This window comes from Tachysurus fulvidraco, chromosome 18 (genome assembly GCF_022655615.1).
Source record: "Tachysurus fulvidraco isolate hzauxx_2018 chromosome 18, HZAU_PFXX_2.0, whole genome shotgun sequence".
Classification (NCBI taxonomy): Eukaryota; Metazoa; Chordata; class Actinopteri; order Siluriformes; family Bagridae; genus Tachysurus; species Tachysurus fulvidraco.
In genome coordinates, this window is record NC_062535.1 from 7,958,601 (window position 1) to 7,972,425 (window position 13,825).

General features: G+C 37.5%; 1 protein-coding gene across 3 annotated transcripts in view; it reads right to left on the minus strand.

Moving 5' to 3' along the window:
- Positions 1-13,825, minus strand: part of LOC113648947 (E3 ubiquitin-protein ligase Midline-1) — a 50,250-nt gene that overhangs the window by 2,846 nt on the left and 33,579 nt on the right. For all 3 annotated transcript variants that reach the window (XM_027156484.2, XM_027156483.2, XM_027156482.2), the window contains exons 3-9: positions 9,561-9,656; positions 6,814-6,921; positions 6,416-6,564; positions 6,176-6,303; positions 5,574-5,717; positions 3,491-3,652; positions 870-1,077 (exon numbers count right to left, since the gene is read on the minus strand). In XM_027156484.2, the coding sequence (XP_027012285.1) occupies positions 870-1,077; positions 3,491-3,652; positions 5,574-5,717; positions 6,176-6,303; positions 6,416-6,564; positions 6,814-6,921; positions 9,561-9,656 (995 nt within the window). The remainder of the gene's footprint in view (positions 1-869; positions 1,078-3,490; positions 3,653-5,573; positions 5,718-6,175; positions 6,304-6,415; positions 6,565-6,813; positions 6,922-9,560; positions 9,657-13,825) is intronic.

The following is a 13,825-nucleotide window of genomic DNA, read 5'->3' on the forward strand; positions in this document are numbered from 1 at the left end:
AAAAAACCTTCTAATGCTCTCTTGTTGCGATGCCAGCATTAGAAATATTAAATCCTTCCTACTTTACTTCTGAACAAATCATGCAATGACCTGGTTATAAAGCTCTTTGGTAAATAAGGTGATATTCATATATGCCCCTTTTCCACCGAGGCAGTTTGAGTGCAGGTTTGGAGCCTGATTTAGAACCAGTTCTTTCTTTTTCGACAGCCAAAGCACCGGCTCTGAACCAGGAAAAGTGCTTCTTAAGTAGCACCAAAACGTTGCTGGTCTAGACTTAAGAACCGCTTGTGTCAGGGGCTGTGGGCGGGGCTGTGGGCGAGGCTACGGTTAGCGCATTTGATAATGTACAGTACCTTAAGTATACTAATGTTAATACATTTTTACTTTACTGCAATATGATCAGTTATCAGCACACATGATAGTAGGTAGCTACATGCTAAGGCTAACTTTTTTTCTGTGTTAATGATAAAATAATGTTACAGTATGTACTTTCTCGATTACAACCTCCGTTTATACAGATTACATGGAACTGCACGTACACGTTGGATTCGCTGTGTTTGGATGCCAATGTAGGTTCACAAAGCCATGAGCATTAACAGTAAAGCAATATTGTAGATGTTGTGTTTGTGTTTGCCGCTGCTGCACTAACGTTGCTGTGTAACGTGACACATATACAGTGACGTCACACTCGGCTCTGTGATGCTCTCTAACAGATGGAAAGGCAAACCGGTTCTTTGAAGGATCGCCAGTGGAACCAACTTTGAACCAGCACCAGTGCTAGCTCTGAACCAGCACCCGGTTCTATTTGGTGGAAAAGGGGTAATAGAGGTATTTGATTATCCACTAGTAAGTAATAAAAAATGACTAACCAAGTGCTGCCTCCGATCAGAGCCTCCCAGTAATGGCGTCCACTGTCGATGTAGACGTTTCCTACGACACCGTAGCTGCTATGGCTGCTGAAGCGCTCCTGTCCATGGCTCTTCTTTGAGGATATCTCGTCCCGCTCCACCGTCAGGTTGTCGTGAGACACTTTTAGCTTCCTGTGTGCAGACTTTGGGTCAAGCTTAAATGGCTGACCTGGGGAATCAACAACACAACATATAATAAGAGATCTTATATAATAAGCACTCCTGCTATGACACCTTTGTATTTAAAATGTATGTATTTTCAATTACCTAATGATTAAAAAATAAAGAAATAATAAATAACGTATTTATATTACAGAGAACATATATAAGGCTGGGTTCGGTTGATGATGGTGCATGATCAAATATCAGCTAAATCAAATATATCTTTCTCTGAATAATTAAGAAGGATAATTAAAGGATGACAAAACAAGCGAATGCAGCTTATTATAAATGAGTTAAACAAGACTAAGTCCTCTATCTTTCAAAGATAAAATACATTAGTATTTAAATATAAATATTAAATATTAAAAGTTTTTACGGTGAATTTTGAACTCATCCCCATGACTCTGAGAGGTATAAGATGCAAAATAATGCCAAACAATGTAGGTATACAGTACAGTATGTGTGTATCACAACACTGCCACACCAATAGAGGGTGCTAGACCGCTCCTGTGACTAACAATAAAGATTAGTTTTCTCTTAATTGCGATCGTCAGAATGAAATTGCTGCACAGAGGGAACAACGCTTTTTGTTTGCCAGTTTATTGTCTCACAGATAAAGTTATACACACTTTTTAACATTCTTCTGTTGTTGTTAGCATGATTGTAGAAAGTATTCAAAAGTAAGCGTGAAGCATGAAAAGTGACTAAAAACTGCTGAGCGTAATGTGTTTTAAATTTAGCCGAATGCTAACGGTATGCCGTATTTAATTTAGGTCGCGACTGCAAAATATTAACGTTGTATTAAGTGTATTTAAATATAAACAGCATATGTGTAATGAGTCTGTCTGTGTTTTGCTTTGTTTCTGTCTGCTGTCATTCCCTGCTGTTAATTGTTGGCCCCGCCCACTCATTTGTTACCATGGACATTAATTGCACTCATTCTCTTCCCTCCAGGTGTTTTGTCCTAGTCTTTGATTGTCTCCGCCTTGTGATTGGTTCTTGTTCACTATATCTACTCTGTTTGTTCACTTCCCTGGGGTTAGTCGTTGTTTGGTGTAGTATGTTGGCTGTTTATGTCTCTGTTCTCTGTTCTGCTCAGTGTTTTGCCTGCTTATCCATTTCTTGTTTTTGTTTACTAAAAGTTCTAACTGCATTTGGATCCTCACTCGCCTTTGTCTCATCATGACAATATGATGATATTTTTAGTGTGTTGGTAATTTGTATGTTCATTATTTCGGTGTGTTTTGTTGCGATGTGAGTAATGAAGGACATTTGAAATGAGTTTAAATAAATGAGTTTAGTTTAGTTCATGCTTTGTCCTGTTACTTCTGAGTTTATTCGTGTGTTCCTTGGTTTTCCTCTTATATAAATTTGTACATTGAAATCCTCTGTGTATTCAGTATGATTACATTAAAGGTGAGGTCTCCGATATTTGAGAGATGCTTCAGAAAATTAATTGGGCCGAAAAATAAGTGTAGCCAATTAGCAGAAAGGGGCGTGTCTTGTTAATATGGGCGGAGAGACCGTTCAGTGCGCATGTGTGACATTAGCAGAAAGCGGTTTTAACATTGACATGGAGGATAAAAACAAAGAAAGAAAGTGAAGAAAGGCTTACGATAAGGCAAGAAGTAGGACGTGTTAATATAGGATCAGCTTTCCAGTGCTGGAGAGAACTGAAGGAGCAGGAAGTTGGCCACATACTCACAGATTGGAGTTTCCCGAGTCAATAACTCCTGAGCTAAACGCTGTTACTACACAAATAACACCTCTTTTCTATCGTAGTAATGTAGAGAGGCAGCTACAACCGCGTTTTGTGTAGTAACAGTGTTTAGCTCAGGAGTTATTGACTCGGGAAACTCCAATCTGTGAATATGTGGCCAACTTTACTTAAGACGCCGAGGCACTTTTTTCCTTCTCGTTAGGTGAGTAACGTTGGTTCTGCTTTATTACACAGAACTAATATATGCCTTTGTCCTTTACATGATTGTTTGTGTGTCATTTTTGCTTGTTTGTTTATCTGCAATTGTATTGTTCTTCCCTTCAGCTATGATAGACACATTTCTATTAGTTGCCTTGTGGGCGGAGCTATCAATACAGAGGTGGGGCCCATTTGGGTTAGGGACGTGTTTGTTTTGGTGATTTTATATGTCAACATTGGCTTTCAAAAATCGTAGACCCTGCCTTTAACTGAATCAATAAGAATCTCACTTATCTTTTCCTTTTCCTTATTGATTATTTTTTTCGTTTCTGAAAATAATAAACATTGCATATTTTAAAAACATGCATATTTTAAATTTCCAACTATACTACAAATTTGAACAATTTACAGGACATCGTATTTCTTAATATTGAACAGTTTCTTATTAAAGGATAAGCTGATGCTGTGTTAAAGGACTAAAAGACACTGTGTATGGCCTTACTGTTGGTTTTGAGTGTTCCAGGTTCACTGCTGCGACTTCCTGCCTGATTAATGGCCTTGACGATGAAGATGTACTTGGTGCCGCTCTGCAGGCCGTGAACGGTGTAATGATTCTGCTTGATATTAGGCACGATCATCCAGCTGTCAGCGGAGTTGCAGAGACCTGGATAGGGAAGTGAGATGTTTAATGTTCAGTGTTATATAACCTACACTAAATACTCATTTCTGTTCATCTGAGCAAAGCGTCAAACTCAGCGAGAAAAACAACACTGAATTCAGACTGATACGTTCCATTACATAACCCCAATTTTATCATCTCTACACTGGCTACCTGTTAAGTTTAGAATTGACTACAAACTGCTGCTACTTACGTACAAGGCTCTTAATGGTTTAGCTCCCGTGTATCTAACTAGTCTTCTAACACGTTACAATCCTTCACGCTCTGAGATCACAAAACTCAGGACTTCTGCTAGTTCCCAGAATATCTAAGTCTACTAAAGGTGGTAGAGCGTTTTCTTATCTAGCTCCAAACTTTGGAATAGTCTTCCTGATAGTGTTCAGGACTCAGACACACTTTCCCAGTTTAAATGTAGATTAAAAACTCATCTCTTTAGTCAGGCGTACACATAATACATCCCATAATATCATGCACCAGTACATCAGACCTGCACATTTTTATGAACAGCAGATATGTTAATCCCTTTCCACTGCTTCTCTCTTTGTACCCATCCTGAGGCATCCAGACATTGTACCAGCTCCCAATGTCCTCTGTGGGACGAAGCCTTTGGACGTCCACTGAACCGAGGCCGACTCTAAGAATCCCGAGACATCTCCAGTTAGACCCTGTGATACTAAGGAGATCCGAAGACCATGACCCTTACACCAATACAACATTTATCTGACTGTATATTACAATCACACCCCCAGTGTCACCCATATGAGGATGGGTTCCCCCTTGAGTCCGGTTCCTCTCAAGGTTTCTTCCTTTACCGATTTAAGGGAGTTTTTCCTTGCCACTGCTGCCTCAGACTTGCTCATAGGGGGATAAATACATACACAGTATGATGTGTATGATGTGTGACAGGACAAAGACATGTAATGGACACAAATTTAACCCTAACCCAAATTTGTAACCTAACCCAGGACAAAGACACCAAAATAGACACAAATTCCATTTTTTGGCCTCCAGTGGCCTCTTTATTTGATATGTTTAGCAACGTTTAGCGCTTTGATGGCTCAGGTGGTTAAAGCTCTGGCTTGGTGATTAGTGAATTGTGTTTCAAGCCCCAGCATTGCCAAGCTGCCACTGTTGGGCCCTTGAACAAAGCCCTTAACCCACTCTGCTTTAGGGGTGCTGTATAATGACTAACCCTGCGCTCCGACCCTAACCTCCAAAGATGAATTTCCTCTTTCTCAGAAAAAAGAATTTCCATTGCTATAATGTTGGTGTGACAAAAAAGGGCTTCTATTCTATTTATTAAAAATATATTTATAGTTTAAATAAAGGGTTGGAAAAGATTTTACAATTAATTTTTAATAGTCAAACAGTCAACTTAATGAAAAAAAAATTAATGGAAATAAAAAACTTGATTCATCATTGTGAAAAATTTCATTAACGTATAAGAAAAAATCTATATAATATTACCCAGTTTTCCAGTGGTGTAAAATAATGCCACAACCGTTTTTTACACAGCTTCTGTTACATATATTGCACTAAAACCGCACACGTCTACAGATTCATAATACTCCTACTGTGTTTTTACCTTCCCTGCGTGTATAACTTATTCTACTCCATACTTATTGTAATTTCATGACACAGACGGTGAAAAAAAAGCATTATTAAATATTCAGTCTGAAATTTTTAGAGAAAGTCGTAATAAAGATTTGTAATAGAATCCATTCCTCGTTCCAGATTCTATTCTGTGTTAAAGGTTTAATGAACAGTGCTAATGCACATCCTGCTCCAGTGACACTGAATGCCTACTGTACGTCTTATGGATATATATATATATATATATATATATATATATATATATACAGTACAATGCTTATAATATCTTTCAAGAATTTCATGCCTTACTTACTGACAATGTTTGACTGGCCAGTAAAGATGGTATACTGAAGCTCATAAGAAACGACCGAGAATTCGTCATCAGATGTCCAGTGCACGGTTATAGTGTCGTAGGAGGCCGTGCACAGCTCCTCTCGGATACCTGGAGGACTGGGTGCTGAATAAAAAATAAATAAATAAACAAATAAACATGTTAAAAGGTGAAAACACACAATAACACACCTATTTTTTCTGAAATAAGGAAAAACTAATTTATGCTATAATGAGATCTGCATTATTTTTTTTACTGACAGGTTTTTTTTTAAGTATAGGACAGAAATGTGACTTTACTTGGAATGGAATTAAATTAATTATGGCTCCATTAAACCTTGGAGCACTTTGTAGTTACAGATAAAAGCGTCATTTAATCATTCGGACATTTATTAACTTTGAGTGTCTGAAGAATGATGATCCTTAATTGAGTCTCACTACTTGTTCTCCGCTCGTTCTCCTTTGATTACTCTTAAGGTGCAAGAATGTGTGTTTTATGAAGAACCAGCCGCGCATCTGAATAAAAAGTAGCGCATCCTTATCATGCTCACATGTCTAGCTGTGTAACGATACACATGAATGTACCTGTGAGGTAATCAAGATTTTCTAGCATCTTCTTCTCTCTGGTAAAATCCAGCGCAAAGGTGTCAAACGTGTCCGTCAGATTAATCTCAGGTATCAGGACCTGGGAAGACGCCGTCGCCATCGAGACTCTGAAATAGCAGAGGGGATCGGTTATTATTTATCTTTAGCATTTACACAGATTTCTGGATGTTGGATGAAAAATAAAATCATCTTAAAGGTCTCTGAGGTTTCTTTGCTCACCGCTCGGAGATGCTCTTGGCAGTCTGGAGGAAGCGAGCGTGATCGGTTTCTTTCAACGTCTGGTCCGCTTGAGTTATGAGAGCGGACGATCGCTCTATGCACTGCTTGCAGTTGCCGATTTGTTGCGCTAGCTTCCGCAGACGAACCGCCTACAGACAAAAAGCATAAATGTATAGTTACTGTAGTATAATTTGTGGAATAAAGTGAACATCTACTGTAGATTTAATGAATCTGGCAATAAAATCAGTTAACCGTATGTAGGCTAGTTTACGGAAATGTCGCATGTTTTAGTAATACTAATAGTATTATTATGTAGTAGTAGTGCTACTAATGTAGTAGTAATACTAATTAACTAATACAGTAGATTTAGTCATGATGTTAACTTCTGATCTACTTGCCTTCCCCTCTTTGATTTTGGATCCAATAATTTGTCTCCTGTCCTGAATTATGCTGATCAGGATGTCACATTCGTCCATCAGCTTTCCTTCTTGTCGTGATGCGTTCACCTGATAACAAACATACACCCAGACACGCAATTTGGGCAAAACATTACACACGAAGAAGGAAAATAAAATCTAATATTATTATTAGAACAAACACATCTCAGAATAATTTTAATAAAATTATGAGTAAAAATACTGTAAATTCTAAAACCTAATCAATACAAAACTGTCAAATTTTCCTGTGCAAACTTGTCAAGCTAATGATTTAAGCTGTTATGCTTTGGAAACTCAACTAATTGTAAAGGTTTCTTTTTTCTTTTGTTGCTTTTTATACCAGATAAAATGGGACAATTAAAAAAAATATATATATATATTTTGTTCCCTTCCTTTGGTGACCTCTACTGAGACAAAAACATCAATATGCTAGCAAAAAAAATTAATTTAAATAAAAAAAATATGAATATTATTTGTTAGTTATGAAGTGTATTATACGGTGGCCAAGAAGTGCAAAACAAATGAACAAATCCGAAAACAAATTAACAAATCCGAAAAAAAAAGAAACAAATCGGTTAATGTTTTTAATTTGTTAATGTGTTTTGCACTTCTTGGCCACCGTAGTATTATAATATAATACTTCAAAGTACATCTAAATTAAATAATAGAAAACAATACTCAAGACCATGAAATAATGAGATTTTCCAAAGTATCCAATGTTGTATGATGTCACCCGGATATTTTATGCTTTTGCGTAGTTGTTATATTTTTTAAGTTGGAAAATGTTTTTGAGAGAAAAAGCATCACGTTACATATAAAGAAATTCTCTATAAATTCTAATAGACTGTGGTTTCTTACACAAACCTATACAAAAGTGTTTCGTAGCTTTTTAAAATAACTCCCCATCTGGGAACACCCTTTGTTTTAATTTGATTTATTTATTTTTTTTTATATATATAAATGTGCTTGTTATGATAAGAATGAGGTGATTGTTAGGTTGAAGGTTTGGGAGACCTTTGAGGTGTTATAAATGTTCACTGGGCCAGTTTTTATTACTGTGGGAAAAAACTTATTCAGTCATGCTTTAGTTTTTTCAACACGCTAATTAAGCTTCGTGACCTTCGATCGCTAACATCGACGGTTTCTTCTCCGAGTGTTTTTTAGTTTTTGTTTTGTTTTTCCTTTGAGTTGTTCTTTTTTTCCCCCCAGTGTCTATCAAATAAACTTGCTCGAGTCGTCTTACGGTTACAAAAGAGAACTTTAAACGACTTCATCGGGGAGTAAAATGGAGTAAACTGCGATTTTGGCTTGAAAATAGGAGTTATAACGTGCTGCTGGGTGTCTGTTTGTACAAGCTAGTCTCTCATTTCTCCCTAATTTCTTTTCACCTGTGTGCTCATCCCATTTGTTTTATAGCAAGATCGAATTTCTTCTTTTTTCCGACACACACACACGTATAAGAAGACGTTCACTACAATGAGACTGAGTCAGACAAAGAGATGTAGGTCATCACTAATCCTTAGTGTGGTTAATGTGATGAAATGGTGCTCGACAGAGCCAGAAGAGATTTGTTTAACCCTGAGGAGATGCGGCTTGACAAAAGGCCACTTTAAAAGGCAGGCAGAAAGGCACAGAAAGCGTTGGGTCACTTTTTTTTTTTTAAATTTGTATTTTTTTTGTATTTTTTTATTTATTTAATATTTAAAGACTGTATCTAAATGCACATCTCTTGTCTGTGATATTTCTTACCATAAAATTTTAAGCACTTCCTGCTATGTTGGTCGATTGTACATTTATTATACTGGGCCAGAGGTAAGGACAACAGTTTATAAGAAATAAGCTGCAAAGAGGCAAACCAAAAAGCTTTAACCCCAGTTTTTCCTCATTTAGCAACTATCAACGTTTTCAGACCACTTCTCCTCCGATGTCACAGGGCAGTGTAACACACTCTCTACAGATACTCATGATTTCCTGTGATTGACAGGTGAACGAAAATGTCTATCTCCTCTAACATTGCCAAATTTGCCAGGATTTTCCCACAGGCTATGATGCCTACAGCACTGTGAGGATTAACGACACACTTTTAAACCATCATGCAGTTAATTAAATTATATTAAACATCGATTCGACTCGGTCATTTTATCTGCATGGAGAATTACTGTTATTATTGATACCGATTGTCTTCTAGCAAAGTATTCTGCAACACACATACTGTAACTGAGATATTATATTAATTGTTCATAGTATTCTGTGAGCGATCTTCCTATTTATTAATATACTTTTGACCTGAAACGATACAAGATTTCAGTTTAAATACAAGAAAATGATTTACTGATCTTCATGTGTATGTAGAATACCTCTTAAATCCTTTTTATTTTTATTTTCATTATTTTGAAATAATATGGTATGGAAACTGAAAAGTATGACAGATGAGATCTAGTCATGTATTTTAATCTGACACATAAATCTGTAACAAAGCCTTGTATGTATTTATTGTTAAAAATTATTTATTTATTTATTTATTTATTTAAATCCCATTATGCGGCTTTGCTTTCCTCATCCTGTGTTTTATCGTGCTTGTAATAACGTAACAATGTAAATCCTCACTACGTTATTTCATTGTTCAGAACGATGACAAAATCGAATTGGACTCTGAACACGTAAAATAAAATAAAATAAACTACTAAAGGCCAAAAGACGAGACTCACCTCCACATGCTGACAGGTCTGAATCAGCTTCCCCATTAGTGACTCCAACTCACTGCTCCTCTTGATCAAATTGCTGAGGTTGGAATCCAATGTTTGCTGTAAAAGGGAAAAAAAACACGAATGATGTACATTTCCATACAGTAGGTTATCCCTGAAATCTGTGCATTCTCACTGACCTCCAGGTACTCTCTTTCTGCCCAAGATCTCCTCATCGTGAAAGCTTGTCTGCAGTCTTAAATAGAGACTGGAATGACCGCAAGAGGAAAGGAGACGGAGTAAATAATAAAATAACTTGGCCCACTCAACTGTTAAACACGGACAAAAGAGCCCACTCCTGACATCCGTGTCCACCGATCAAGTGCAGTGCCTCTTACGTAATATCTCTGCCCAGGAACAAGCATTTATTTATTTATTTATTTATTTATTTATTTATTTATTTATTTATTTATTATTGCAAATTTCATAGATATTCCTTCGATGCCAAATATTGTTTGAGAATTATACGGAACAATTATATAGGATTATAACTGCAAAAGCATATTGTAACAAAAGGGACCCAGGAGCCGTCACTTCATTATTTTTATTCAAGCACCAGGGTCGTAATCCTGTGCATCCAACTAGCCACACAGAATAAACCAAGACAAATCCTTAATATTAATTAAAGCAGATAGACAGAGGTCCAAACCAGAAATGACCTAAAACATGAAGGAGTAGGAAACTAAGCAATAAAAATTAGAGGACAATGGACAATTAACATTAAACCCTCACGCCCTAATAAGCCTAGACGCGAGCAATGATCGCTAACGACACTAATACTTTTACTGCTCATACTTAACAATGAATATCCAAGACACACAAATATATATATATATATATATATATATATATATATATATATATATATATATATATATATACACACAGTACATAATGGTAACGTTCAACCTGAATAGATTCAAAGCAAATAACCGGATCTTCCAGCTTCTGCCTCTAAAATGATCCATTATTCAGAATAAAATATTGATTTATTCATTCGTTATATGTTCTAGAACAATTCTGAAATCCTTCTAGCTGTCATCTACCTGATATAAAGCAGAATTCAGTTCAATCTTGAAATTGATTCATGTTATCTTATTGTCAGGTTTCTGTTAGACGAGTAACGTACATACGGTAAGAGCTGCCATTAGCTCACATTGCATTGCATGATTCATTCAGTCTGTCATCCAGTATCTGTTTTTATCCATTTTAACATCGGTCGTGGTCTTTTTTGTTTGTTTGTTTGTTTGTTTGTTTGTTTGTTTCAAATGGCCACTGGGTTGGATCTCTGATTCCTGACTGTGCTTTAATCTACTTTAATCTCTTGCGAGATTGAACTGCCCTACATTCTGTACTGTATATGCAGTCCTAACACTACCCAGCTGTCTTTGTCTGAGACAAACATGTTGATTAAGCTTGAGACAAGCAGCTTTGAGCGATCGTCAGCACCCACGCGAGCGACATACATCTCAGAGGAAGGGTTGGCCATAATCATGTGTGAGGATGATGATGATGATGATGATGATGATGGTGAAATAGGAGTGGATTAAAAAGCAAACACAAATAAAAAAAAAATCTTTTTTTTTTTTATCAGGATCCAAATTTCAAAGCCATTACAGCTGCAGAACAAAGCATACAAAAACCTCCGAACAAAACCGCTAACACGAAGCCTGGATAAACCTGCTCACAGGATCGGAAACTGGCTGAAATTATGGACATTGTTTGTGCGTGTGTCTGTATTTTAGAAAGGAAGCCTTTATCCTCAATTTTTTATGGAGCTGGGCCAGATGGGGAAGGAAAGAGAGCTGTGTTTCACTTCTAAATTTCCAGAATTTCCTGTAAGCTTTTCTCTGCACACCTCAATCGACCACAAAATACCCATAACAAAATGAGATATTTTGTGTGTGTGTGTGTGTGTGTGTGTGTGTGTGTGTGTGTGTGTGTGTGTGTGTGTGTGTGTGTGTGTGTGTGTGTGTGTTGGGGAGATACTGTATTAAGACGGCGACGTTACAACACACCGAACGAAATAACATGACACATTAAAAAAATGGATGCAATCATAGCAACAGGATTAATCAGGGATCTAAAACCATGAGATCACCAAGAAGAGACTGTTCTATTTTTGGCCACTTCCTTTTGGTTTCCTCCCTTTCGAGCGTCATTGTAATCAAATCTCAACACGACAAGAAGTGTGTTGGGAGAGTTTGTGTGGCGTATTTAAAAAAAAGAAAAGAAAAGAAAACCCACATAATCACATCAGTAAACTGTATATACTGCAGTTTTTTTTTTCTTTTTAAAATCATAGTACATCTTTTACATCATATTGGCACGGTCTCTACTGTAGCATTAACCAAGACTGATTAGTCTGCGTGTAGAAACTAGTTCATTACAGACTTAGCAGGTGAACATCAGCTGTATTATTATTTATTTTGGCTAAATGCAAGTCTGAAATTTCATTTAAAATTCTCTTATAGCCAATGACTCAGATTTGCTATTATACTGCATGTGATAATGGAGAAGGGGATAATTATCAAGGAGGCCCTAAATGTTTGGCCACCAAATATATTCAGACTGAAAATAACAAAAATGAGCACACCTGTGTTAGTCAGCGATGAATAATTTGTGCCAATCTGCTTTGTTGTTTTTTGTTGTTCTCCTTCCTGTGTTCCCACAGGCAATGACATAATGTGACAAAGAGGCGGGAAGTCATTCATTCGCACCGAGTCTCGGTGAGTTACACACTCAGAGAATTATAAGGACATTAGGTCAAGATAAGTAGGAGTTTTTTTTTTTTGTCTGCAATGAAGTGGAGCAGAATTGATGCAAATGAGAAGCAATGTGTTGATCTGAGGAAAGGGGAACTTTTTTATGTTAGTATTTCTTTTATTATTATTCATTCGTTCGTTCATTCATTTTCTACCGCTTATCCGAACTTCTCGGGTCACGGGGAGCCTGTGCCTATCTCAGGCGTCATTGGGCATCAAGGCAGGATACACCCTGGACGGAGTGCCAACCCATCACAGGGCACACACACTCTCATTCACTCACACACTCACACACTACGAACAATTTTCCAGAGATGCCAATCAACCTACCATGCATGTCTTTGGACCGGGGGAGGAAACCGGAGTGCCCGGAGGAAACCCCCGAGGCATGGGGAGAACATGCAAACTCCACACACACAAGGCGGAGGCGGGAATCGAACCCCCAACCCTGGAGGTGTGAGGCGAACGTGCTAACCACTAAGCCACCGTGCCCCCTTTTATTATTATTATTATTATTATTATTATTATTATTATTATTATTATTATTATTATTATTATTATTATTATTATTATCCTTAACAATATATTGTGTTTTTTTAGTGCTTTAACAACCTCGAACGCACTTCAGAGTTAATTTAAATCACCATGTAAATCGGATGGATTTGTTGTTTCTATCTGGTCCATTTATCAGCTCACAAATACTAGCTGTTGAAATTTTAATTGGTTTATTCAGTCTTTAAATAAACACCCATTATTAAAGGAAAAAAGATCATCATGGGTAACATTTTCCATGAGTGAAGAAAACCTAACACTGGCCAGCATATAACAGTTTGGGTGACGTGAAAGAAATATGGGACTCACAGATGAGCTGCTGTCACTATTATACAATAAGGCAGTAACCCTGACTCACTGGCTTACACAGACACTTGCTTTGGCGTATCATTAGTCTCATTAAAATCAGAATTTACAGATCTTGTGTGTCCAAGCTATCACTTCGTGCCAACCAAAGTGGGGCAACTATAAGTGTTGTCATGTTGACTTTACCTGATCCAATTTGCTAGAGGTGTGCCACCGTAACATAGACGTCTGTTTCGAGTATCTGGCCTCTTCATTAATTCATTCATTTTCTATCGCTTTATCCAAACTACCTCGGGTCACGGGGAGCCTGTGCCTATTTCAGGCGTCTTTGGGCATCAAGGCAGGATACACCCTGGACGGAGTGCCAACCCATCACAGGGCACACACACACACACACACACACACACACTCACACACTCACACACTACGGGCAATTTTTCCAGAGATGCCAATCAACCTACTATGCATGTCTTTGGACCGGGGGAGGAAACCGGAGTACCCGGAGGAAACCCCAGAGGCACGGGGAGAACATGCAAACTCCACACACACAAGGCGGAGGCGGGAATCGAACCCCCAATCCTGGAGGTGTGAGGCGAACGTGCTAAC